This window comes from Narcine bancroftii, chromosome 2 (genome assembly GCF_036971445.1).
Source record: "Narcine bancroftii isolate sNarBan1 chromosome 2, sNarBan1.hap1, whole genome shotgun sequence".
In the NCBI taxonomy this organism is placed as follows: Eukaryota; Metazoa; Chordata; class Chondrichthyes; order Torpediniformes; family Narcinidae; genus Narcine; species Narcine bancroftii.
Genome location: NC_091470.1, coordinates 310,967,381 through 310,994,120, shown reverse-complemented (window position 1 = coordinate 310,994,120; position 26,740 = coordinate 310,967,381). Strand labels below are relative to the sequence as shown.

The following is a 26,740-nucleotide window of genomic DNA, read 5'->3' as shown; positions in this document are numbered from 1 at the left end:
ATGCCTGTTAAGACGGGCCTGCAGATTACATTAATGCTCGGGTTAAGAATTGTATGGAAATGTAATAAAAATTTGAATGTTTAATAATCCTTTTAGGGTTTATTCAGAAAAGAAATATAACTGTGCAATTTAATTTTTAGCATTTTTTTATTATTGCACTGTGTTTTAACCATTTGAAATGTACATCAGCAGTATGGTGTTCAGGTGATTTACTGTTCACTCAAAGCATAAAAGTTAGGTGTGTGGCGGCGCACATCACTCGTGGCAAACTTGTATCGCCGCACCAGCGGGGCAGCCGTGAGAAGATGGCGCCGTCGGGAGACCTCCTGCTGGCAAATGAGAATTTCTCAGACCCACGCAGAGTTGCAGCCCATGCAGACGTCCTCTGGCGAACCAAGTGAGAAAACTAGGCCACCCTCAGCCAGGTCGCCCACCCAGGACCCAATCAGCCACAGGCGACCCCCCAAGCACAAACCAGAAGAACACCATGCCACCCGGTGTTTCTATCATCAAAGCTGGGGGACCCAAGCCTGCAAGTGCAGGCAGCCCTGTTCGTTTCAGGGCAACGACCCAGCAGGCCACCATTAATGGCTGCGACAGCTGGCCGCACTAACAGCCTCCTGCATGTGATTGACAAGTCCAGTGGCCGGTGTTACCTGGTAGATACTGGAGCAGAACTGAATGTGCTTCCCCCAACTGCCCTGGAGACCCACACCCACACATGAGGCACAACCCTATGGGCAGCCAACGGATTCTCTGACAAGGCTTTCAGCACACACAGCGCACAGATTCAGATTGGCAAGGACAGGTTTCACTGGAGGTTCATACAGTCTGCTGGGAGCCGATTTCCTTTGGGCGCACAGCCTGTTGGTGCCTGCACCTTCCAATCCATCAGCCTCAATTCCACAAGCACATGCGACCCAGGAATAGCTTCCATCAGCGCCGCCAAGGATGAGTATTCTCAAGTGGTCAATGAATTGCCTGCCATCCTGCAACCACAGTTCACTTCCGCCATGCCCCAACATGGAGTCCACTACCACATTTCGACCCAGGGCCTCCCCCCTCCACGCCAAAACCAGGTGGTTTCCCCTCGAGAAGCTACAACTGGCAAAGGAGCAGTTTTCCCAACTGCAGGAGCTGGGGATCATCCGCAGGTCGGATAGCCCTTGTGCCTCCCCCCTCCACATGGTCCAGAAGGCTTCCGGGGGTTGGTGCCCATGTGGGGACTACTGTCGCCTCAATGACACGACCACACCGGACCGATACCCTATCCCGCATATACAGGACTTTACGGCCAACTTGCATGGTGCCCGAGTTTTCTAGAAGGTCGACCTAGTACTGGGTTACCACCAAATCCCAGTCCACCCCGATGACATCGGCAAGATCGCCATCATTACCCCGTTTGGACTATTCAATTTCCTGTGGATGTCTTTCAGCCTTAAAAACGCAGTCCAGACATTTCAATGGCTGATGGACACAATGGGCAGAGACCAGGATCTCGTGTTTCTCTATCTCGACGACATCCTCATCACCATTCGGGTCCACGATGAACACAAGGTCTATCTCCATGCACTATTTGCTCATCTGGCAGAGTTCAGCCTCACTGTCAATGTGGCCAAGTGCCAGTTCAGCAAGGAGTCCCTGCAGTTCCTTGGCCATACAATCTCTGCGGATGGCGTTGCCCCAGGACCCGAAAAGGTAGCAGCCATACGCCAGTTCCCAAAGCCCAACACCATCAAAAGACTACAGGAATTCACAGGATGGTCAACTTATACCACCGTTTCATCCTGAAAGCGGCTCACATCATGCAGCCGTTGTTCGCACTATTCACTGCCAAGAAAAAGACCCTGAAATGGATGGAAGAGGCCGAGAATGCTTTCACCACGATGAAGAATGCCCTGGTGAGCACCACCCTACTGGCCCACCCACAGCCTGATGCCCATACCGCACTCTCAGAGAATGCTTTGACCACGGCCGTCAGGAGCGTCCTGGAGCAATCAGTCAAGGGCCAGTGGTTCCCACTTACATTCTTCAGCAAGCACCTCCGCCCTCTGGAACTAAAATACAGCGCCTTCGCTGGCCATCAGACACTTCCGGTACTTCCTGGAGGGCAGGCCATTAACCATTTTCACCAACCACAAACTGCTCACTCAGGCCCTCGCCATGTCAAAGGATCCCTGGTTGGCGTGCCAGCAGTGGCATCTGTCCTACATATTAGACTTCACCACCGCCATCCGACACTGAGCGGGTAAGGGCAATGTCATTGCAGATGTGCTCACAAGGCCCACCATCCATGCCTATCCCCCGACCTGGACTACGCCCAGCTAGCACAGGCACAGGAGGATGCAGAAACACAAGCTTTCTGCACCGCCATCACGGGCCTCCGACTTGAGGACCTCAAATTGCCGGACAGCCCCAACGCGCTGCTCTGCAACATCTCCACTGGCTCGCTGCACCCGATAGCAATGGAGACTGCAGGCCTTCAGCATGGTCTACGACTTGGCTCACCCCTCGTCAAGACCTCAGTTCGCATGGTGGTGAATGTTTCATGTGGCACGGCCTGAAGAAACAGGTAGCCCAGATGACAAGAAACAGCATGCAGTGCCAGGCCTCCAAACTCCAGTGCCATGTAAAGGCCACAATACAGCAGTTTCACTCCCCAGCCAAGAGGTTTGAACACATACACATCAACATTGTGGGCCCCCTACCAGTGTCCAGGGACACCTGCTACTTTTTGACTGTGGTCGGCCGCATGACGAGATGGCCAGAAGCCATCCCACTGAGAGACACTTCTGCTGAGTCCTGCACCAGGAACCTACTCACATACTGGATTGCCAGGTTCGGAGTTCCGGCACACATCCATCCTCTGGTCATAGCTGGCAAACCTCTTGCGGATCATGCTCAACATACCACTGCATACCATCCCCAAGCAACGGTCTAGTGGAGCGCTTCCACCGGCACCTCAAGTCAGCTCCCATGGCTCGCCTCACTGGCCCCAACTGGATGGACAAATTACCCTGGGTCTTGCTCGGCATCAGGGCAGCTCTGAAAGAAGACGTTCAGGTATCGTCCACGGAGTTGGTCTATGGCGCATCATTGTCACTACCCGGGGTGTTCTTCAGCCCAAGCATTGGTTCCACAACCGAGATTCAGACCATGCTGGCAGACTTGTGGGATAAGCTTGCCTCACTAGCGCCCTCACCACCAACCCACCACGGCAGCCACCCATCCTGCATCCCCAAAGAACTGGTCACAACTGACTTCTTTTTCGTCTGGTGAGCCCCACACCCCACACCCCTGCAGCGCCCCTAAGAGGCCCCCTACAAAATCTTGAAGTGCTCAGGCAAGACATTCACTTTGAACATTGGGGGCAGGGAGGAGATATTCATAGTCAACAGACTCAAGGCGGCACACCTGGACCTTAGATAGCTGGTACTGATGGCCCGACTGAAACGACGAGGTCGGCCGCCCAAGTGACGAGATGCGTAAACCGGTTCTGGGAGGGGGGTTGTGTGGCGGACCACATCACTCGTGGTGAACCAGCCCCGCTTTTACCACCGCACCAGCAGGGCCGTGAGAAGATGGCGCCATCGGGGGACCTCCATGCCTTGTGGCGTAGACAAAAGCGCGTGCCTCGGGTGAGTGTGATGATCTCACCGCCGACGCGGGGGCAGAGCTTATGCCGCCCTTAAAGGGCGTGCATGAATTTTGAATAAATAGTTCATTTGAAACCCCCATCGTGTTAGTGGTGTGTTTCATTCTGTGTAGAAGCCGCTACAGGTATTCAATTAATCTGATGGTTAAACATGATATCTAATTTCATTCCTATTTTGCACAGGAGACACGAAGCCGGCACTCAACATGCCATCATTATTTGTGTTACAGCATCCAATAAATTGGTCAGCTGTCTGCGATCATCATTACTCTGTCCTTTCCTACACACACTAACATATTTTTTCCTCTTCCCAACTCTTGAGTTTTCAATGATTGACCAGCCATCCATTGGGCTAATTGAAGATTAGTCTTTATCCTAAAAGAGGTTGGAGTACAAAGGCATGAACAGCATTTTAGTAGGACTCCATTCTGGGTCCCACATGTCAGGAAGAATGAATTGGCTTTGCAAAAGCTACTACACAGATTCATGAGAAAAAAAAAAAGCCAAGGATAAAAATGTTACATTTTGGGTTATGAAGACTCAGGAAATAATGCAATTGAGATGATTAAAATGATTGAAGGTATTGAGGGGATGGAGAGAGAAAGAAAGTTCTTGGTCGCAAGATGACGGGGTGTCAAGGGTGACCAGATAATGGGGCCCTATCTTGCTGGCTCATCTGCAATGAGGCAAGGTAGCACTTCTTCACAAAAAGTATATTGTCAATCATCAGTTTTCTCCATGAAAATGTGCTAAGGCTAGACATTTCTAAACAAGATTCCCTATCAACAATCCCTCAGTGGTTTTGAGGATTATGGAACCATGTCTAAATAAATGAGTGATGAATGGGTATTAAGGTGCAGATTACATGGCTATTTTCTCTTTTATCTGTTATTGAAATGGAGCAATTGTTGGCAAAGCTAGTATTCATTGGCAATCCCTAATTTAGCCCATAGATGGACAAAACCTGAGGGCTAGATCAGTTTTGGGCATGGTACTGGGCATTTCTCTGAAATGGGTAACATGTTTACTTGCTAATTATTTCATGCAACCAATGCCAATGACACCATTGAACAGGGGAAGAATGAATTGGGACCAAGTTATGAATGGGTAGCGCCAGTTGAAGCCAACTTGCACCATTTGAAATGTTATAAGTTGAGGAAGTGCATTTTATAATACCTAGTGCTGGTAAACACTCAATGCTCAATATGATCCAAGAGAAAATGAGAAAAAAATGACACAATAGCACAGGAAGAGGCTTCTTGGGTTGATTGACATTTCTCTGAAGGCTTAGGCAAGAGACGTATGTTTTCTTCACAAGGAGCCAAGAGATACTTTCAGTTTTCAAAGACATTTACCCAGAACATTCAATGGCAGATCTAGCCTTGAGGATTGGTATCTATGGCATGTTCTGTAAGCTCATCCCAGGGTCAGATGTTTTTTTTTAAATTGAATTGAATTGTTTACTCTCATGTGACTCTGCCAGCTGCAATATTAACCATAGCCCTGGTCAACACACCACAGTACCACTATTCCCTTGCCAACAACCAGCCTCAGACAAGACTTACATCTGATATTCACAGGCTTATCTCATCTTCACAAACTTGACACTGCTGAAAGATCTCACCCACATCTCACAGTTTGTACACCCCACTGGGTCTTCAACAATGACAGGCACACTACCTAAATCTATTGGAAAACGCTGAATGACAAAAATGCCTCTTCCTTGTATGGTAATGCAGCAAACACCCCGAAGTAGCAGCAGCTAACTTTGAGCAGAGTAGTATGGCTATTTTTGTGGAGGAAACAATGTTCACCATCTCGGAAACAGCTAATACTGAGACTGTAGATATTACCAAACCTGAAGCAATAGTTGGAATTGCCTTCACAGCTGAACCACCACTCCCATCCTACAGGCCCATCATCTTGCATTCTCTTCTGGATTAATGCAGACACCTATCCTTTTCCAAATGGCTCACCATTCCGCCACCCTACCATTACTTAGAGGCAAGATCTAAGGTTGGCACAAATTGGCTGCAAGCAGGAGGGATTATAGGGCTTACACATGCCAGCTGTACTGATGACAAGGACATATGCAACTCCTCAGTGGTGAAGTCACATCTCATTGGATTATTTTGCTGAATCACCAGGCAATCTAAACATTGGTAGAAAATTGCATTCTAGCTGTGATATTACTGGGAAAATTGCAATTTTTTAATATATAAAAAGTGAAGAAATATTTCAAGTCTACTCACCTGTTGACATTAAAATGGCTCTTTTCCACCGTACCTTTTCTTGCAGATTCTTTGAAGCTAAATAAAAGTTATGGTCAGTGAGAATAAAATAACAAGTGAAAAACTTTGACAAAAAAACTCTCTTGCTTAATTTTCCCCAAACCAGTTATTTTCATTGCATCAAAATGAAGTTGTTGGTCTGAGGACCAATATATTACTAAAGGCCCATGCAAACTGTACTCTAGGGTGTTTTTCTCTGGAAATGAGAAGACAAGGAGAAATTGATGAAGGAGATCTTTAAAGCAAAATGAAATAAACGAGTAATAGGATTGGCATTGTTCTGTAGTTGGTACTGCTGCTTTATAGTTCAAACGTTCTCGGTTTGATCCTGACCTCATGTGGTGACTGTGTGAACACGGTGGCATTTATCTGTGACTATATAGACTTCTATTAGGTATTTTGTCTTCCTCCCACATCCCAAGGTATGCTATTAATTTAATTGGTTTCATGTTGGCATAGGTTAATGGCAAAAGATTCAAATGTGAGCTAGTGGCATGTGAGACTCTCAGTTGAGGGGGGCAGCATGGACTTGATGGGCTGAATGATCTCCTGTGCTGTGATAGATAAGTATTATGGATTCATGATCTATTGGAGAGGTGTATAGAGCCATTATAAGTCTGAACACTCAGTGAATAATATTGAGCAAATGAGAATTTCATTCTATTCTATCATCTTGCACTGGGAACAATTTGTTCTTCCTGAGACATCAAAGATGTCAAAGCACAGCAGTAAAATATATAAAAAATGGAAAGAAATATGAATACCCACTGAGGTGTTATTTATTCTATGATGTGCAAGATTTCTATGCTCAACACCTGGTGGTACTGCAGTGGCTTTATGTTAAAAACTACCACAAAAAGAGGGAAAAAGCTATAAATGTATATATAAACAATGTACATATGAAAAAATAAATCTATAAATTGTAGATATCAGAATGCGTATTCACATTTTTCTCAACTGTCAGCTGGCTATGGATTATTTTAACACAGGCATTTACATGATTATTTAATAAAAATTTGATGCCACTGTCAAAATTTGATGTAAGAGGTGTTGGGCGAGACTAATGGCAGCTCCTTGTCCTATGTCAGGCAGAAGGCAATCTTGTGTAATATTACCCATTTTGTACTATTACATGACAATAAAGGAATCTGAAATCTTAAGTCTCATGTCACTAATCTGCTGGTTCTGAAAGTGACAATTTCCAGGATATTAAAATATGTCTCTAATAAATAATTTCCTGCACTCTAAGGAAAACAGTTTTTCCAGCGTCTCATGATAACTCAACTTTGCAAATCCTGGCAACTACTTCATAAACCTTACCTGTACCTTTTCCAACTTTATAATATCCTTCCTATTACATCCTGTATAACTTCACCATGACATCCCAACACTTGCTTTTAATGGTAAAACACAAAAGTCTGCAGATACCGTGGTTGAAGAATGCTGGAGAAACTCAAAGGTCAAACAGTGTCCTTTATATAGCAAAGATAAAAATACATAACTGGCATTTTGGGCTTGAGCCCTTCATCAAGGTATGGAAAAATGTTGGCATGTGTCTGAATAAAAAGATAAGATAGCTGTGGGAGGAGGAGCATGGCAGCAAAGGCAGGAGGTCCTCAGTGGAGAAGGGAGGGAGGGTACAGCAGCAAGCAAGGGGAGTAGACATGGCTATGCAAATAGAGAGGGAAGGGGGTGGAGAGCTGAGAGAAAGACGATAAGGAGAAGGGGATTGTGGTGAATGTCTGCCAAGTTGCCTGTCTCACCTCTGGCTGTGATTAGTAGTTCAGTAGTTGTGAACTACATTGGTTGTACTAACATTGGCTGTGCATTATCTCTACTGTTAAGGACACTCCCCTTGAATATAACTATATATGCACCTATTGTCTTTCATTATTGTACCATGAGTTTCTGCTAATAAAAGCCATGATTATTGTTTGACCACATTGTCTTTGTCTACTTCATCAACTGGCACTTCAGGGATGGAGTGGGAAGAGAGTGAGAGCAGGTTAGCAGAAATCAGAAAAGTCGATGTTAATGCCATCCAGCTGGATAGTGCCCAGATGGAACATCAGGTGCTGTTCCTCCAATTTACAGGTGGTCTTGATGAGATAGTACATGAGGCCATGGACAAACATGTGAGTATGGGAGAGGAACATAGAATTTAAATGGTTGGCCACTGGGAGGTCTCTGTCACTGGTGTGGACAGAGCGAAGGTGCTCAGTTAAACGATCTCCCAGTCTGCACCCAGTCTCTCTGATGTAGAGAAAGCCACAAAGGGATGATTTACTGCATCCATGGCTCCCTTTGTGACCTTCTCTACATCAGAGAGATTGGGCACAGTCTGGGAAATCACTTCACTGAGCACCTTCGCTCTGTCCGCACCAGTGACAAAGACCGCTCAGTGGCCAACCCTTTCCGCTCTGCGTACCACTTCCATACTCACATGTTGATCTATGGTCTTGTACGATCCCACCAAAATCACCTGTAAATTGGAGGTACAACACCTGATTTTCCCTCTGGGCACTCTCCTGCCATTTGGAATTAACATTGACTTTTCTGGTTTATGCTAACCTGCTTTCCCTTCTCCCCTCCTTTCCCTTCCCCTTATCTTCTTTGCCTCAGCTCTCTACTGGTTTCCCTCTCTATTCACCTAGCCATCCCTTCTCCTTTTGTTTGCTGCTGTGCCCTCCCTCCCTTCTCCATCTATCACCTTTACTACTATGCTCCTCCCCCACACCTCCCTCTTACCTTTCTATTTGGAAGCCTACTAATATTTTTCCATACCTTGATGAAGGGCTCAAGCCTGAAATGCTGGTTATGTATTTTTTATCTTTGCTATATAAAGGACACTGTTTGACCTGCTGAGTTTCTCCAGCATTGTGTTTTTGCTTACTTTTAATGCTCTGGCCATGAAGACACTCGCTTCTCTACACTGTCTCCCTGTGCTGCCATCAGTAATGAGCTAGATGCTGTGCCCTCTATCCTCTGCTCCATAACATGCTTAAGAACATTTCTCTTAACAAAGCAAGTTCTGACCTGGTACAATTTACCCCAATGAGTGATTTCTCTGATTTGATCTGTATCTGCCATTCCTTAGCCCAGTTCTCCGTCTGATCAAGATCCCTTTTCAAACCAACATAACCTTCTTCCCAGTCCACTGTTGCACATATTTTCATGTTAATTTCCTGGTTGATAGGACAGGTAGATCTGTTCATTTCCAATTGGGTTGAGCCATTCACTCTGAAAATTACATCCCATGGTTTGTGAACTGGAGCATGTAATTGATTTGGAACTATTTTGAGGTCTTCCAGCAGAACTTTGATGGTGGTTATGGTAGAATTTTAAAAATTATTTTAGTTATCTTCAGATATCCTTCCTGTAATGAGGCAACCAGAATTGAACACAATATTCCAAGTGTGGTCCAACCAGAGTTTTAAGTAGCTGCAACATAACCTTCATACTCTTGATATCAATCCCCTGACTAATGAAGGTCAGCATACCAAAGCCTTCTTAATGATCCTATCAACTGCATGGTAACCTTGAGAGATCTATGGATTTGGACCCCAAGGTCCCTCTGTTCTTGAAATGACTGATTATTCCCAAGGCTGGAGGTTTACTGAATTGTACTTTCGAATAGAAGATGTATCAATAACTTATTTTTGTTGTCATTGTTTTGCGTAACTCAAAGGTAAGTGAATACATACCTATACTGATGAATAATATAAATCCAACTAGTCCCACACACACTCTAACACATGCACCTCTTCTGAATCCTTGCATGTTGTATACCTGATAATGACAAAAGAAAACTAATATTTAAATTGTAAGTTAATCATAAAACATAATTTACAGTTCATCTAAAAACTGCATCCTATTTTTTTCACCAGAAATAAATGCTAGAACATTATAGAACAGTACAGGTTCTGCAGTCCACAATGTTGTGCTGACTTAAATAAACCTACCCAACAAATTAAAACTTCCCTCCCTCATACCCATAACCTTCTATTTTTCTTGCATCAATATACCTGTCTTAGAGATTTTTTATATGTTCCTATCGTACCATCCTTGGCAATACATTCCAGGTCCCCACTGCTCTCCGTGTAAAAATTTTAACCCTGACTCCTCCCCTAAACTTTCTCCCCTCACTTTGTAGAGATGTTCTCTGATATTTGCTACACTTTCCCCAGGAAAAAAGTGCTGGCTGACCATCCTGTCTAATCTTGTAATCTTGTAGACCTCTATTAAGTAATCTCTCATCCTTCTTTGGTCCAAAGAGAAAAGCTCTAGCCCTGTTAACCTTGCCTCATGAGACGTACTCCAATCCAAGCAACATCCTGACAAATCTCCTCTGCACCTTCTCCATAGCTTCCACATCCTTCCTGTAATGAGGCAACCAAAATTGAACACAATATTCCAAGTGTGGTCCAACCAGAGTTTTAAGTAGCTGCAACATAACCTTCATACTCTTGATATCAATCCCCTGACTAATGAAGGTCAGCATACCAAAGCCTTCTTAATGATCCTATCAACTGCGTGGTAACCTTGAGAGATCTATGGATTTGGACCCCAAGGTCCCTCTGTTCTTCCACATTATTAAGAATCCTGGAATTAGCCAAGTACTCTGCCTACAAGTTCTACCTTCCAAAATGCATCACTTCCAGAATCAGCGTCAGAAGAGATTTAATCAGGGGGCATTAGGGTAACTATGGTAGGGGGGGGCACAAACTGGAGTTCAAGAACTCACTCAGTAGGGTGGGGGAGCTGGTGCCATACTTGCCATGGACCTCTTCCATCCGCTGCACTGTCACACTTCTCCCTCTCTGTGGCATTTCAGACCAACACGTGTGTTTATAGCGCATGGAGATGAAACCACATGATTAATTTTGGTGACACCCCCTCTGATGGCATCCACAACCCCCTAGTGATGTTAGTGTTTTGGGCAGGTAGGGGTGATACAATAACTCATTTGGGGGGGCATGACCTGCGAATGCCACCCCATGACACTGAGCCTGATCACTTCACACTTATCTATATTGAACATTTTCCACATTTCAGCCCAAATCTGTATGCTGTCTATTTCTTGTTGTAACCTATGATAACTCTCTGCATTATCTGCAATACCTCCCACCTCGGTGTCATCTGCCAACTTACTGATACTTCCCTCTACTTTTACATCAAGGTAATTTATAAAAATCAAGAACAGCAGGGGTTCTGGAACCTCCATCCAGGCAGAATACATTCCAGCAATTACTACCCACCCTTTCTGCGGGCAAGCCAATTCTGAAGCGACACAGCCAAATTCCATGGATCCCATGCCTCATGACATGAACTCTCCCTAGTTCGTGCCTAATTGTATCATAATAAGCCCTTCCCTAATTAAGCAGTTTACCATTTTTGTCTACTCCAATCATTTTCCATAGTTATGCTAAAGTTCAAGGAGTTGTGGTCACTGTCACCCAAATGCTCCCTCACTGAGAGATCTGCCGCTGGACATACCGAGTACAAGATCCAGTATGGCCTCTCCTCCAGTCGGCTTGTCCACATACTTACAAATTCTGCCTGATTTACCCTCTTGAAGTAAGAAGGAGCCAGTCAATATATGAGAAGTTGCAGATCCCTTAACAACAAACATGCTATTTCTGCACCATTCCAAAATCTGCCTTCTTATCTGGTCCTCTGTGTCCAAGGGCAATTTGGGGGCCTGCAGACTGATAATATTTTCATATTTTCATGTGACAAAAGCATGCAGGAACCATATCTTTATTGTAGTATTATATTAATTATATGTCATCAAAAGAAAAAAAGTACTATCCTTATGAATGGAGGCATAAGTTTCCAAAAATTTGGCAGAGAAATATTGTTAAAAATTGTATGAAGGGAAATATTATGGAAGAAATTGTTCAGACCATTACTTAAAACACATCATAATTTCCTGCATTAATATTTCATCACAGAAATGAAGAAACCTGAATTTTCTTTACAGATTTTATAACCAGTCTCCTTAATCAGATCTCTAGTGAGAGCAAAATAGAACATCGGCTTATTAGTCTAAAGGACAGTGTTCAGTCCAGATGTCCCAGATTGTTAATTTAACTGAAAGTTCCTGAAAATGATCCAGCAATTGATGTTTAAAAACCTAAAACATTTAGTTTCATAATAATCAGATCAAACTTTGTCTTGATTTCATGGTTCTAGTTTGGGACACTTTATTAAATTTTGCACATTCACTGACACACAGAACCTCATGGGACAGGTGTAACATTCTACATACTATTCATGCACGGCAGTGGGTTGCATCCAGTAAAGCAGACAGTGCATAGCAAAATCCTGAGAGAGGCAAAGTTGCACAGAAACTATTTGTACCTCACAAACCTATCCATTTTGTTGACCAGTAGAAATTAGTGCAACATTCTTGCAATGTTTAATCCACTTCTCATAAAATAGGATGAATGCAATCCTGGTAACACCAAAGGACAGCATGGATGTGAATTTAGAAGCATTATGAAAGGCAGGTAATCTCATAAGTCAATGTAGAACAGAAAACATAAAATCAACTGGATCATATCCTTCATATTTGAAGTTGAAATATTCTAGTTTCATTTCTTTGGTTTTTTTTCAGTTTTTCTCTTTTTGTTCTATTTCTTATTGACTCCCTGCTTTTCTGATGGAATTTCTTTTGTGCTCTAATCCCTTCATACCCAATCTCTTCCCCTATCATTACCTCCAAGATTGTCACTTTCTTTCTCCCATCATTTTTCACTCCCTTGGCTGCTCTCTCTCTCTCTCTCTCTCGCTCCCTTTCTCCCATTAATCCCCCCTCTTAATATTGCCTTTAGATTCATGTGATCATGCTTGTCTCCCCAACACCTTCCACTTACACTCTCCTCCCATTCCTCTCATTTATCACCAAACTCTCTCAGTCACAATGCTTACTTGCTGTTAATGGTTTCCTTCCATGTTCTCCCTTCCATCTCTCATACCTTTGGGGCTCACTTTCCATCATCTATCAGTATTCCTCATGATTCCTCTCCCCCTCTGTCACCTCTCTTGATCATCTCTTTTCATCAATCCTGATGAAGTTATTTGGCTCAAAACGTCAAACCATTCTTATTTGTCCCACTGATGCTGAATTCCTCCAGCAGATTGTGTTTGATTAGTAATTTCTCTGATTGCCCGATTTACCTTTATTTCTGGTTCCACCGTGTTTGCTGCCAGTGAAGTCACATCCCAAATTAGAAATTTCTTTTTTTTTGTTAGGAAGTTATTCTGTAAAATAAGTCCTGAACCAAAATTGGGGTGCCTTGGAAGCAACATTCTGTCCTGGCGATGACTGGGAGTAATAGTGGACAGTGAAGTTGCAACAGGATATTGATCCATTAGGAAAGCGGGCAAAGGAATGGCAGATGGAAGTGATGCATTTTAGGAAGTTAAACCAGGGCAGGACATGCATAGTGAATAGCAGGGCCCTGGGAAATGTTCTAGAAAAGAGATACAAAGGGTACACGTACATAATTCCTTGAATGTGACTACACTGTTGGACAGATTGGTGAAGAAGGTATATGGCGTGGTTGCCTTCATGGGCTGTGGCACTGAGGCCAAGACTTGGGATGTTGTGTTACAATTGTGCAGAACATTGGTTGGACCACGTCTGTGCAATTTTGGTCACCAAGGTATAGTAAAGGATGAGATTAAGCTTGATAAAGAGCAGAAAAGATTCATAAGGATGCTGCCCACCATGAAGGGCTTGAGTTATAAGATGAAACTAGATAGGTTGGGACTGATTTTCATGGAATGAAGGGTGAGGCGTGGGCTTATAGAAGTTCATACAATCATGAGAGGCACAGATAGGATAGAGGGGGTAGTTTTAAAGTGAGAAAAAAAACTTGAGGAATTTAGGGATATTTTTTTTTCACACAAAGAGTGAATGGTTTATAGAATAAGCTTCCAGAAAAGTTACAATTACAAATACAAACATTATTTAAAAGATATTTGGACAGGTAAATATTGGATAGGAAATATGGGCCATGCATGCAAATGGGACTAACTTAGATAGGCATCTTGATCAACATATATGGGCTGAAGGGCCTCTTTCTGTCCTATATATGTCTCTATGACATTAATATTAATTAAAATAAAGGTTAAAAACACTTCTGTCCACTTTATCCATTTAGGTTGGCAATCCCATTCAAATGAATGGGGAATATAGAAGCATAATGGATGATTGGCATAATGATGGAGATTGATACACAGTATTTCCAACTCCTCAGAGAATTAACCAGAACCACCCCACACTTGACAATGAGTTTGGGAGTGGACTTAAAAGTCAGGATCACTGTCAAATACATTAAACCTCCACCCTGTGAACCCCAGGTCTGGATGCACTGACCTATTCTTTTAAACTTTCTCTTTTCTCTTTCAAGCTGCCGGAACAAGGCCAGGGTAACGAAAGCAGGATATTGCACCGGCTCCTCTATCTCCCAGAATTGAAAAGAAATCCCATTTTTTTTCACAAGCCTGCTCGCTGTTGAGATGTCCTAGTTTGATCCTTGTTTAGATTAGATCCTCAGACAATGAACTCAAGGTAAAGAATAATTTCAATGAAAATTCCATGCTTAACTTCTAATCCTGTTATTAATTAAGATAGCAGCAATAGCAAATTTTCTCAATGTATCTCATTTAAACAAACAAAAATAGAAACAAAAGTGCAGAGGACTTTGCTTCATTGTGGCTTACCTCTATCCTGTGGTCGAAGCTTCTTAATTTTAACACACTATTCAAAAGGGATGATCTGCAAAAATAATCCAAGGTGTGAGTTTTATGAGGTGTTTGTGAAAATCAAGTTGCAATGTATTGGAGCCACTGATCCCACTAATCCAAACTGTTCTGGCTTTGCAGGTTATTTCTCTGTCACTGCCCAGATATTTGAAATTAGATCATGCGTAAAGCAGGTAGCTGTGGTATGTACAGGATCTAATCGTCCAAATCATTCTGACTTGGAAATGTCGAGCTCAGCTGAGATCCAGGCTAATTTCATGCTTTAACTACTGATTTTAATGATAAATATGAAAGATGATCATAACACCTTTTGGATAGCTATTGGTCATTTAATCATTTTACAAACAAGAAACATAGCCTCTCTTAATATCAAACAAGACCGTATTCTGTCTTAAGAGTTACTAATTCTAAATGACTAGATATTGAAGAAATGCTAAGATGTAAAACAGAGAATTGTTTGACATCTGCAGTATTGCAGGCACCTCACAATCCTACATCAATCCTTGAAGCACCATGTTAAACACAATATGCTCTTTTGTAAACACCATGCAATAATTGAATGTGGAGAGTTTAGAACAGGTACTGGAATTAATTGATGAAGACTACACTTAATATTTTGCATTTCACATAGCATTGGTAAAGTCTTGATTTCCCCCACCTTGAATCATTTGCTCATTGTCTCTTGGTCCTGTACTTATCCTCTACAAGAGCCAACCAAATGTGAGGAGTGTGGCAGGGAACAGGATGGATCTCCTGAAAGTGAGATTTTGCTGCCTGTGACAGTCAATGGTGCCCTGCAGTGTATGCCCAACAGGTATGGAGGTCATACCATTGCCCTACCTGCACACCTAGCCATCCAAAGACAGCAGTGATGTGAAAGGGATCAGCACCTAGACACAGAGGGACATCAAACATAGACTGATGAATAGCAACAGCAAGAAGAATTGAAGTGAATTGAACTATTTATTGTCACAGGTACAAAGAAACAAGAGATACACTTATCTGTTATTCAGGCAATGCAATGCAACAGATAATGCAAGAATAAAAACAAAGGTGCAGAGAAAAGTGCTATAATAAACAAAAAGTGTGGAATATAGTGTCATATCAGGCAAGAGTGCAGGGTATAGTGTTAGAGAGAAAAGTACATTTGAACGGAGCATCATGATCTTACAAATGAGAGGTCCACTCAAGGGTCTGGTAATGGAGGGAAGCAAGTGTCCTTCAATTTGATGGTGTGTGTTTCAAACTCTTGTACTTTCTGCTTGACGAGAGGGGGGGAAAGAAAATGTAACCAGGTTGGGTAAGCTGTGAACTTTAATATGTTGGCAGCTCCATAAAGCCTTTGGGAGATGAAATGTAGTCGATGGAGGGAAAGCCAGTTTGCACGATGGCCTGAGCTTCATTCCAAATTCCTAAGATTTCTTGCAGTCTTGGGCAGAGCAATTCCCATACCAAGCTGCCATGCTTCTGGGGAAGGCAAGAAAGGCTAATGGGAAATCCTGCCAGCAGTTCACCTTCCAGAATGGCTGAGAAGTGAAGCATTAACCGAATAGCCAAAAGGGACTCACTGATGGAGAAGCACTTTCCAGAAGGAACCAACTGAATCACAGACCGAGCCCAGATGACATGGAATAATCATTCACATGCTCCCTTGTGGGTTGATATGCCTTGATCATAATGTCTATTAATGAATCCTTGACCCATTTACTGAATTAGCTTTCTCTGACTGTTTGCAATGGAAGTGAATTTAAACTGGTACATCTTTGGTGGAGTACGTGGGGATTTCCACATCTAATTGATATAGCTGGAGCCATTTCCTGGCATCCTCTTCCAATGCTGGCCCAGGAATCCTCACAACACACAGAACCCAGTGTGGAGATAAAATGTAAGCCAGTCCTGATGCAAGGTCTCAATACAAAACATTGACTTACATAATAGATCCTCTTCCAGTCCTAAATTTCTTTTTTGTTCCAAATTCTAGCACCTCAGTCTCTTTATGTCCCTTTTACTAAATTTGCTGTCTCACCTGTACCCTCTCTTCTCCATGGTTAGGCAGACCTACTCAAATATTAATGGCCCATGTGGCATTTTCTCCTAGCTTTGACAGAGGACTTACACCATTATAGTGACATAAGAAGATCAAATGAAGACACTTGCAAGAGCAGTCAAACAAACCGATGATGACAACATAAACTACTGTAGATGCTAAAAGTCTGAAATAAACCAGAAAATACTAGAATTAATCAAGCAGGACAAGCGGCATCTTGGAAAAGGGAAACAGAATCACATGAATGGACTTACATTAGAACTTTGCTGCCTTTGTAGTAGGAGAAAGAGTCAAAAGGAAAAATGAAGCAAAGGAAAAGAGGAAGGCAAATATATCAATCCCATAGTCACACCAGAACTGGACATGGAGCAGGAGCAGTATTACACAATAATAAATACTAGAGCTGGTGGGAGGGTTTAAACTAGTTTGGCAGGAGGGTGGGAATCAGAATGTGTGGATAGAAATTAAGGTAGAAGGGAACCAGGGTGTTAGGGTCGAGAAAGAGGAAACTAGAAAAATCATCAAAAATAAGGTACAGCAAAGATGACAAAAAGGACAGGCAGGTGAAAAGATTGGATAATTTGCTGTGCAATAGAAATACAGCAAATCAGTAACAGATACTGGTCTAAGGGTACTATACTTAAATGCGCAGGGCATTAGGAAGAAAGTAGATGACCTTGTTGAAAAGCTGCAAATTAAAAGATATGACATTGTGGCCATCACCGAGACCTGGCTTAATGATGGATGTGATTGGGAGCTGAATATCCAAGGGTACACAGTGTAACGAGATCAAACCAGCAACCACAAAGAAAGCATATCACACAGGGGTAAAGATGAACAATTACTTTATTAACAAAATTTCACCTTCAAACTTTAATTCAAACGCCCCCCCCCCCTTTTATAACAATGCCCACTGGTTAATATGCAAATCTCTATAACAGTATAAAACTAACAAATTCCCCAGCCTAAATATAACATACGTAATCAAAGTCTAAGGTACACTTCCAACCAGCTCACAGAAAAACTTAGACACATTAGACACAAAACACACAAGACTCACAAAACTTTGATCTCAACCGAAGCAAAGATCACAAACAAAATTCAGTTTGTTTGGTAAACTGAAGCCAAAAGATCTTTGAGAGAGAAAGAGAGAGAGGGCACAAAATTTGAAGTTGTCTTGTGTTGCTTGCAGAGAGAGGAACAATGGTTTGGTCCAGATCCTCTGGCAGCCTTCGGAATGTTCATCCTTTTTGAAATCCCAACATTCTAAACTGTCCTCCAGACGACAACTCATGCTCTGGGCCTCCTTCCACTCCACAGCACACCCAATGGTGGTTTATTCTCCAAGTCCATAAATTTTTAGATCATTTTCTGCACATGGTCCATCTCCCGCTCTCTCAGCAGTCCAACTTCACCTTGGCTCTCTAAGGCAAACTGTCACTTTTTAACATAAAACCACACAACACATAGGCCAATGCACCACACAGAACTCTGTAACAACAGTGTATAAGAAAGATAAGCAGATAAGTAGATAGGATGGCATGGCCCTGATGGTAATCAATCAGTAAATCAGTAAAGAGAAGGGATATAGGGTCAGAAGTGGTAGAATCCTTATGGTTGAGTTAAGAAATGGTAAAAGTACCCTATTAGCAATTATATACAGGACCCCAAACGGCAGCCTGGAAGTGGACTACGAGTTACAGCTGGATATAGAAAAAGTGAGTCATAAGGAAAATATCAAAATAATTATAGGGGATTTTAACACAAAATGGGATTGGGAAAGTCAGGAAGGCACTGGATCCCAGGAGAGAGAGTTTATAGAATGCCTACAGGATGGCTTTTTGGAACAGCTTGTCGATAAGCCCACCAGGGACTCGATGGTTTTGAATTGGCTGATGTGCAATGAACCTAAGGTGATGAGGGAATTAAAGGTGATGGAATCCTTAGGAAGTAGTGATCATAACATGATAGAGTTCAGTTTCAAATTTGAAAAGGAAAAGCTGATATCAGGTGTCAGAAATAAAACTTCTCACACATGAGTCTCTTTAAAACTGATGACACGACAAGCTTTATTTACAAGTCTGCAGAGTTGGACTCAACTGGCTTCTCACCAGTTAAGCCCCGATACATACAGTACATTGATTTTTATACCCTTATTGTTTGCCCTTCCCCTTCTTATTAATACTGTTTTAATTGGTTAGTATTGCAAAAGCATTCTAAGTATAACTGCATTTTTAATTATCACGTTCGTTACGTACGCTGTGAACTCTACATACACTAAATTCTGTTTCTCACCCTTCTTATCAATCCTTTGTCTCCTGCATGTCTCTCACTATGACCATGAAAAGATAGGTTTAAAAAAAAACATATCCAGCTGAACCTTTTGTCCTTGGCTGCTAGTCCGTTCTGGCTTCCCTTTTTATGATTAATCATCACATTTTAACTTAAGTCATTTTAACCTAAATTCTCTATATATAACAATCCACCCCTTTCTCTCTTTAAAATGTGTGTATGCAAAACCAGAGTCCATCAGGGCATGGTGGGCCTGAGTCACCCTTCCAACCGTTAAGAGGGAAAGGAGTGGTATTAGGAATCTGTATATAATGACCCATATTATTTCCTTCTTTTTCCACACAAGGGGTATATGGATGTTGGGTGGTATTTTCTGCCCAGCATTTCTCAGGAACTGAGGTATGGGAAATAAAATTACCCTCCTTTCTTCCCCAAATGTGGTCCTGAAACAGGACCACTGTGTCTCTGCATTTCTTACATTTCACACCTGATAAAGACATAGGCAAACTAAGAAAAATCAAAGAACATAACAATAACATTGTGAATCAAGTCTTTCTGCGAAATCGTAAAGTAAGAGGTTTTTCTCCAGGAACACAAGTCCAGTCTGAGTTCGTATCAGGGTCCTGAGGCGCCTCTACAGGTCCCTTAAATCTGGATGCGTGCGTCCACCCCTTCTCTCTTGTTCGTGCTGCAGCCTCTGTAGTTAAGAGAACTTGGTATGGACCTTCCCACTGGGGCTGGAGTTTTTCAGTTTTCCAGGTCTTGATGAGAATCCAATCTCCTGGTTCCACTTTGTGTAAAGAAAAGTCTAAAGGCGGTGTTTGTGCCAATAGTCCTATCTTTCGTAAATCTGTAAGAGAGCGTGACAGTGCCTGCAAATAGTTCCTAACAAATATATCCCCTTCCCCCAAGGTGGGACACCCCTCAACTGTACTCCAGAAGGGAAGCCCAAACATCATTTCATAAGGGGACAACCCTACATCTTTTCGTGGGGCAGTATGAATTCTTAATAAAGCCAGGGGCAGACACTTTATCCAAGGCATTTTAGTTTCCACCATTAATTTTGTCAATTGCATTTTTAGGGTTCCATTCATACGTTCAACCCTCCCTGAGCTTTGTGGATGCCAAGGGGTATGCAATTTCCAAGAGACCTGTAATGCATTACAAATCAATTGCTGGATTTTTGAACAAAAATGTGGACCCCTGTCTGAGTCTATAGAATCCATTATATCATATCTGGGGATTATCTGCTCTAGGAGGAGGCGAGCTACTGTAGAGGCTGTAGCATTTACTGTTGGGAAGGCTTCCACCCATCGGGTAAAGTGATCTATTACCACCAACAGATACTTCCATCTTTGGACTTGAGGTAACTCTGTGAAGTCGATCTGGATACTTTGAAAAGGGCGTATGGCTAATGGTTGACCTCCCATGCTCCCTGTCCTCATCACCTTTTTATTAATTTTTGTGCATAGGTGACAATTCTGCACCTCCTGTTGGGCCAAGGTGTAGATTCCCTTACACACATATTCTCGAAGCACTGTGTCACATAAGGCTTGGGTGCCCCAGTGGCTCTGATGATGCAGGTGTTTTAAAATATTGCGAGTTATTTCTTTATTTAGAACCATTCTTCCATCTGGTGTCTTCCATGTTCCATCAGGCAACTGGCTTGCGCCCAGCTGAGCCATGTCCTTTTCTTCCTTAGCAGTGAAAATGGGAGCCTTCTTTATGCCTTGCCTTATTGGGATTAAGGTCAGCAAACGGACTTCTTGTTGCATGGCTGCCCTTTTGGCTTCTTCATCAGCCAGTCTGTTTCCAATTGCCGTCGGGGTATCTCCCCTCTGATGGCTTGGTATGTAGACCACTGCTATTTCCTGGGGTAATGTCAAGGCTTCTAAAGTCAGAGTAATCATCTGTTCCTTTCCTCTTGATGTAATTAGACCACGCTCCTTCCAGATCTTACCAAAGGTATGCACTACCCCGTATGCGTATTTGGAATCAGTGTAAATCGTTCCAATTTTCTTTGCCAGTATTCTGAGGGCTCTCTGCAAGGCATATAGTTCACAGGATTGTGCTGACCAGCTTCCGGGTAGTCTCGTGGATTCTACTACTTTCCAAGTATTTCCTTCTATTATAGCATACCCACTTCTTCTCATTCCGTCAACACATCTGGCGGAGCCATCAATGTAGAATTCATATCCTTCTCCCAGCGGAGTATCGCAAAGGTCTTCTCGGGTCTTGGTCTGAAGATCTGTCAACTCGACACAGTCGTGCTCCACCTCTCTCTCTGTTTCACTGCCGTATAAAAACTGAGCTGGGTTGCAGCTATTAATCTTTGCAAACTGTAGATCTTCTCCGACCATTAAAATGGTTTCATACTTTAATATGCGAGAATCAGTCAGCCATCGATGGGCAGTTTGTGTTAATAAAACACTCACAGAATGGGAGGTGTACACAGTCATCTTTCCTCCAAAAGTAAGTTTACGTGCTTCCTCTACCAACAGAGCAGCAGCCGCTACTCCCTGGATACACGTCGGCCATCCGCGAGACACTGGGTCCATCATTTTGGAAAGGAAAGCCACTGGGTGTCGCTGACCGCCTTTTTCTTGTGTTAAAACTCCCACAGCTGTTCCTTGGTTATGAGTGACAAATAGCTGGAAGGGCTGTTTTAAAGAGGGCAGAGTGAGTACTGGGGCTCGTGTCAGGCGATGCTTCAAGTCCTCGAACCATCCCTCCTCCTCCTGGGTCCATTTCAATGGATATTCATTTTCATTTGTCAGTTTTTCATACATAAACTTCACCAAAGCTGAGTAGTCCTCTATCCATAACCTACAGTAACCTAAGAGTCCCAGGAATTGTCTTATTTCCTTCTTATTACGGGGTAACGGCATTCTAGTGATTCCCGCAATCCGTTCAGGGGTAATCCGTTTCTGTCCTTTACTTATCTGGTGTCCCAGATATACCACAGTTCTCTCAACGAACTGTAACTTGTTCCTGGACACCCGTAGACCCTTTTTCCCCAGATAATTCAAGAGTCTAATTGTATCTCCCCTCATTTCTTGTTCCTTGGGTCCTGATAATAGTAAATCGTCCACATACTGCATTAGTTGGGAATCATCAGATTGTGGATAGTCCACCAGGATTTGTTCTAGCATTTGTCCAAACAGGTTTGGAGATTCAGTGAACCCTTGGGGCAATACAGTCCACCGAAGCTGTCTCCGTCTGCCTGTCCATGGATTTTCCCATTCAAACGCAAACATATCTCTACTTTCCTCTTCTAATGGACACGTCCAGAAGGCATCCTTCAAGTCGATAACACTAAACCACTCATGGTCTGGGGGAATCCGACTCATAATAGTATAGGGATTAGGCACCACTGGGTGGCGGGTCTGAACAATAGCATTCAAACTTCTTAGATCCTGAACTAGGCGATAGGATCCATCTGACTTTTTTACTGGGAGTATAGGGGTGTTATAAGGTGACATGCATTCTTCTAATAGTCCGTCTCGTATTAGAGTCTCAATTACCGGCTGTAGCCCTTTTCTCCCTTCCAAAGAAATAGGATACTGACGTTTCCTTACCGGCTGATGACCTGGTATTAATGTGACATGTAAAGGTGGGATGTCCAGACCTCCTCGATTTCCCTCCTTATACCAGACTCTCTCGTCAATCTGCCGTTCATCCTCTTCCTTTAAAGCGCAGAGGTGGACTCGCACTTCTCCGTCCACAGGGAGAGCACCCAAACCTAGGAGAGCCTGTAAGTCCCTTCCTAGGAGGTTAAATCCAGCCGACGGTAACAACAAGAGGTCTTGTACCCCTTCTCTTTCTTCCAGTTTCACTGTTACTTGGGGAATTATTGATACCATTCTGGGAGCCCCTTCTATCCCAGAAATTTTCAAATTACTTTTTACAGGTTCAGTCCCGATTGGCACAGTTATTACACTACTTCGTTCCGCTCCTGTGTCCACCATAAACACCACCTCTTCTCCCTTGGGACCAATTTTTAGTTTTACCAGGGGTTCCCTCTTATACTTGGTCCCTAACATTTGGAACCCCTGACCCCCCTAATCTTCTTCCATAAGTTCGAGGGCACGCAATTCCCTCTTGTATTGGGGGAATTCCCTCTTAAAGTGTCCTTCCTCATTGCAGTAATAGCACTTAACGAACCTCCGGGGTCTTCCCTCTCTTGGATATCTTGGATTGTTTAGAGGAAGGTTTTGTTTTCTTTCCCCTCTGGATTCGGCATTCATCTGTCGGATAGTCTGTACCATAACCTTTGTCGCCCTCTTTTGATCTTCTTCTTCTCTCTGCACATATACTTTTTGCGTCTTTTTTAACAGGTCGCTTAGGGGTTTTTCGCTCCAGTCCTCCTCCTTTTCTAGTTTCTTTCTAATGTCCTGCCATGATTTGGAAACAAATTCAATTCGAATAAGCTGTTCACCCATTGGTGTACTAGGGTCCACGCCCGCATACTGTTGGACATTCTTTCTCACCCTCTCCAAAAAATCAGTAGGGGACTCGTCTTTCCCCTGGTGGTTCCCAAATGCCTTGGTGAAATTGTGACCCTTTGGCACAGCCTCCCGTATCCCTTTAATTGTCCACTCTCTATATTGTCTCATACTTGCCAATCCCTCGGGTGTTCGTTTGTCCCACCTGGGTTCATTTAAGGGATATTTTTGTTCATGGGGTCTGGGGTCCCCAGGTTGTTCATATTCCCACATGAGGAGGGCAGCCCGTCGAATCATCTGCCTCTCCTGGGGTGAGAATAATGTTCCCATTATTGCCTGCATCTCTTCCCACGTATATGTGTTTGGTCCCAGGAATTGGTCGAGCTGTTCAGCCAATCCTATAGGATCTTCCAATAACTTTTTCATTTCTTTCTTAAATCCCCGCACCTCTGTACTAGTTAGGGGAACATTCACATATCCCGTTCCCCCTCCCGGTCCTCCCATAGGAACTTCCCTCAGGGGATTTAGGCTTATTGAAAACTTTGATGGTCCTGGACCAGTCTGGGATCTTGTCCAGGGTCGGTTTACCGGTGGAAGTTTAGGGTCCGACTCCCTTAATTCATTCTTTTTTTCCCAGCCCCTTTCAGGGCAATCAGATTCATCACCTTTCCCCTTCGGTAATGAGCTTTCCTCGGGCGCAGTAGGCACCGGGGGAATATAAGGAGGGGGAAGGTTGTCCAGAGGTTCCCACTTCTTTTCTCCCGCTACCCTCAATTTAAAACATTTTGTTAAGGATCCTGGCCAGGGAATCCAACAAAATGCATACGCTGACTCTTCTTGATTCACCTTTGGTCTCGAATTTACATATATGTTTAATGCTTGTCTAACCCAATCCTCATCAGATCCAAATTTCGACCACCAGACCGAGGAACCTTTAATAGGTTGTTTCGACCAAAGGAGACAATATTGGACCATCTTTTTCTTGTTTTTGTCTCGATATCTTTTACTATCCCAATTTTCAAACATTCTCCCCAAAGGGCTGTCAAGGGGAACTCCCAGGAATTGTCCTGAATTTTCAGACGAGCCCTTAGATTTTGATCCTCCCATTTTCCCACCTAGATCTGTTTATCGTTGCTGAGGACCCTCTCGTTCTGGACCCTACTCCCTTCTTCTCAGACGCCTCGTCGGAGGTACTGTCCCTCCTTTGGTTACCGCTGAGGTTTCCCTGGGGTTGACCCCTCTCTTCTCGGCACTTCGTCGGAGGTGCTGTCCCTCCTTCGGTTACCGCCGAGGTTTCCCTGGGGTCTATCCTAGAGTCCCACGACAGGGTCCTCACGCCACGACAAAAGCTCTATACCTGATCTATTATGTTAGGTTTTTTTATCCAAACAGGTGTATCCCGTTACACCTGTTACCCAATCCCCACACCACAATCGTAAGTCGTCACTTACCGGTGTCTTCCCGGGGATTGAACCGTCACCCTTCTCCTCTCCGTCTTGTCGTGTCACCTTGTCCGGATACCACTCGCTCAAGCCACCCGAAGCGACGAGCAAGGGACTAGGAGCCGCTGAACTCAGCGGGGTGCACCGCCTCCGATGTCCCTCTTCTCGCCTCCCCTCACGGCCGGAGTGTAGATCCCGGACGAGTCCCCATTTGTCAGAAATAAAACTTCTCACACATGAGTCTCTTTAAAACTGATGACACGACAAGCTTTATTTACAAGTCTGCAGAGTTGGACTCAACTGGCTTCTCACCAGTTAAGCCCCGATACATACAGTACATTGATTTTTATACCCTTATTGTTTGCCCTTCCCCTTCTTATTAATACTGTTTTAATTGGTTAGTATTGCAAAAGCATTCTAAGTATAACTGCATTTTTAATTATCACGTTCGTTACGTACGCTGTGAACTTTACATACACTAAATTCTGTTTCTCACCCTTCTTATCAATCCTTTGTCTCCTGCATGTCTCTCACTATGACCATGAAAAGATAGGTTTAAAAAAAAACATATCCAGCTGAACCTTTTGTCCTTGGCTGCTAGTAAGCTCCCTGTCCGTTCTGGCTTCCCTTTTTATGATTTATCATCACATTTTAACTTAAGTCATTTTAACCTAAATTCTCTATATATAACATCAGGTTTGTCAATATTTCAGTGGAACAAAGGAAATTACAGTGAGAGAGAAGAACTGGCCCAAGCTGACTGGGAAAGTAAGCTAGATGGAGGGGTGGCAGTGTACATGGTCATGCCCTGGAGATTATTTGTAAATTCATGATTATTCTGGAGGATTGGCATTCCAAAGTTTTCATCTGATGCCTTCCATTGTGGTCATGCTCTCTCCTTCATCTCCCAGTTCTTGCTGGTACTTTCCCCCACTTATCTCCACTCACACACTGTGATTGTGTGAATTGAGGTGGTAACAATACAGAAAATACACTATAAAGACAAAGTTTGTTTGTAGACTGGTGAGAATGCTAAACAGTAGATGTACTGGATATGTTGCTAAGCTTGAAAGTTACAAATGGGAACAAACATATGCCTTAAATATGGAATAGTGAAAATGTTATGAATTGAATAATAGAATCGAAGACCCAGAGGATAGCAAAAAACAGAGAACTGTGGCCATTTTCAACAAGAAGAATGCAATCCTGCTCCTGTTGCAAGGACCAGAATGTTAAGACATTGATTGTGATCTGATTATGCCATAGATTGTAGATGAACATGTTAACTTTGTACAGTCAGCAATAAGTTGTCTGGCATGTGAAACCAAGGACCAGAGAAAACAACTAGTGCATGGTCAGCCAAAGACATTGACTGTGGTGATACCACCACTGGATTGTTGGTGACTGCTTCCGCCTGTCCTCACTCCTGCACTGTCTACTGCAGGGAGAAACCCATTGTAACTGCAGGGAGGTAACCTGGGAGACTAGCTCCACCTACTCCCTGCCAATCACTGCCCCACATAAAGGATCATGCCGGCCCTTGGGTAGGAGCAGTGTACATGGAGCCAGAACCTTGTGTGAAAGCTTTAAATTAATGAAAACCTGTTCCTTGTTAGTGCTTGTTTGTTCGCACTGCAGCGTACCACAATTTAATTAGTTTAATTTTAAAGGACCATGGAGAAGTTTCTCAGCATAGAGAAGGTGGATATCAATCCCCAACACCCGGAAGCTCCAGCACATTTCGAGATCTGGAAGCATGCGATCGGGCAATCATCCGCACTCAAGCTGAGGCC

The 26,740-nt window shown here is 43.3% G+C and overlaps 1 protein-coding gene across 5 annotated transcripts in view; it reads right to left on the bottom strand.

Moving 5' to 3' along the window:
• LOC138755518 (HERV-H LTR-associating protein 1) overlaps positions 1 to 25,633 on the bottom strand; it is a 58,130-nt gene extending 32,497 nt beyond the window's left edge. For 2 of the 5 annotated variants that reach the window (XM_069921650.1, XM_069921651.1), the window contains exons 1-4: positions 16,838 to 16,928; positions 14,680 to 14,734; positions 9,651 to 9,735; positions 5,908 to 5,964 (exon numbers count right to left, since the gene is read on the bottom strand). In XM_069921650.1, the coding sequence (XP_069777751.1) occupies positions 5,908 to 5,964; positions 9,651 to 9,735; positions 14,680 to 14,734; positions 16,838 to 16,842 (202 nt within the window). In that variant the 5' untranslated portion in view covers positions 16,843 to 16,928. Of the gene's footprint in view, positions 1 to 5,907; positions 5,965 to 9,650; positions 9,736 to 12,309; positions 12,404 to 14,679; positions 14,735 to 16,837; positions 16,929 to 17,828; positions 17,909 to 24,956 lie in introns of those variants that run through there. The other 3 variants (XM_069921654.1, XM_069921653.1, XM_069921652.1) reach the window with 3 other exon arrangements.
• Positions 25,634 to 26,740: the final 1,107 nt, after the last annotated feature.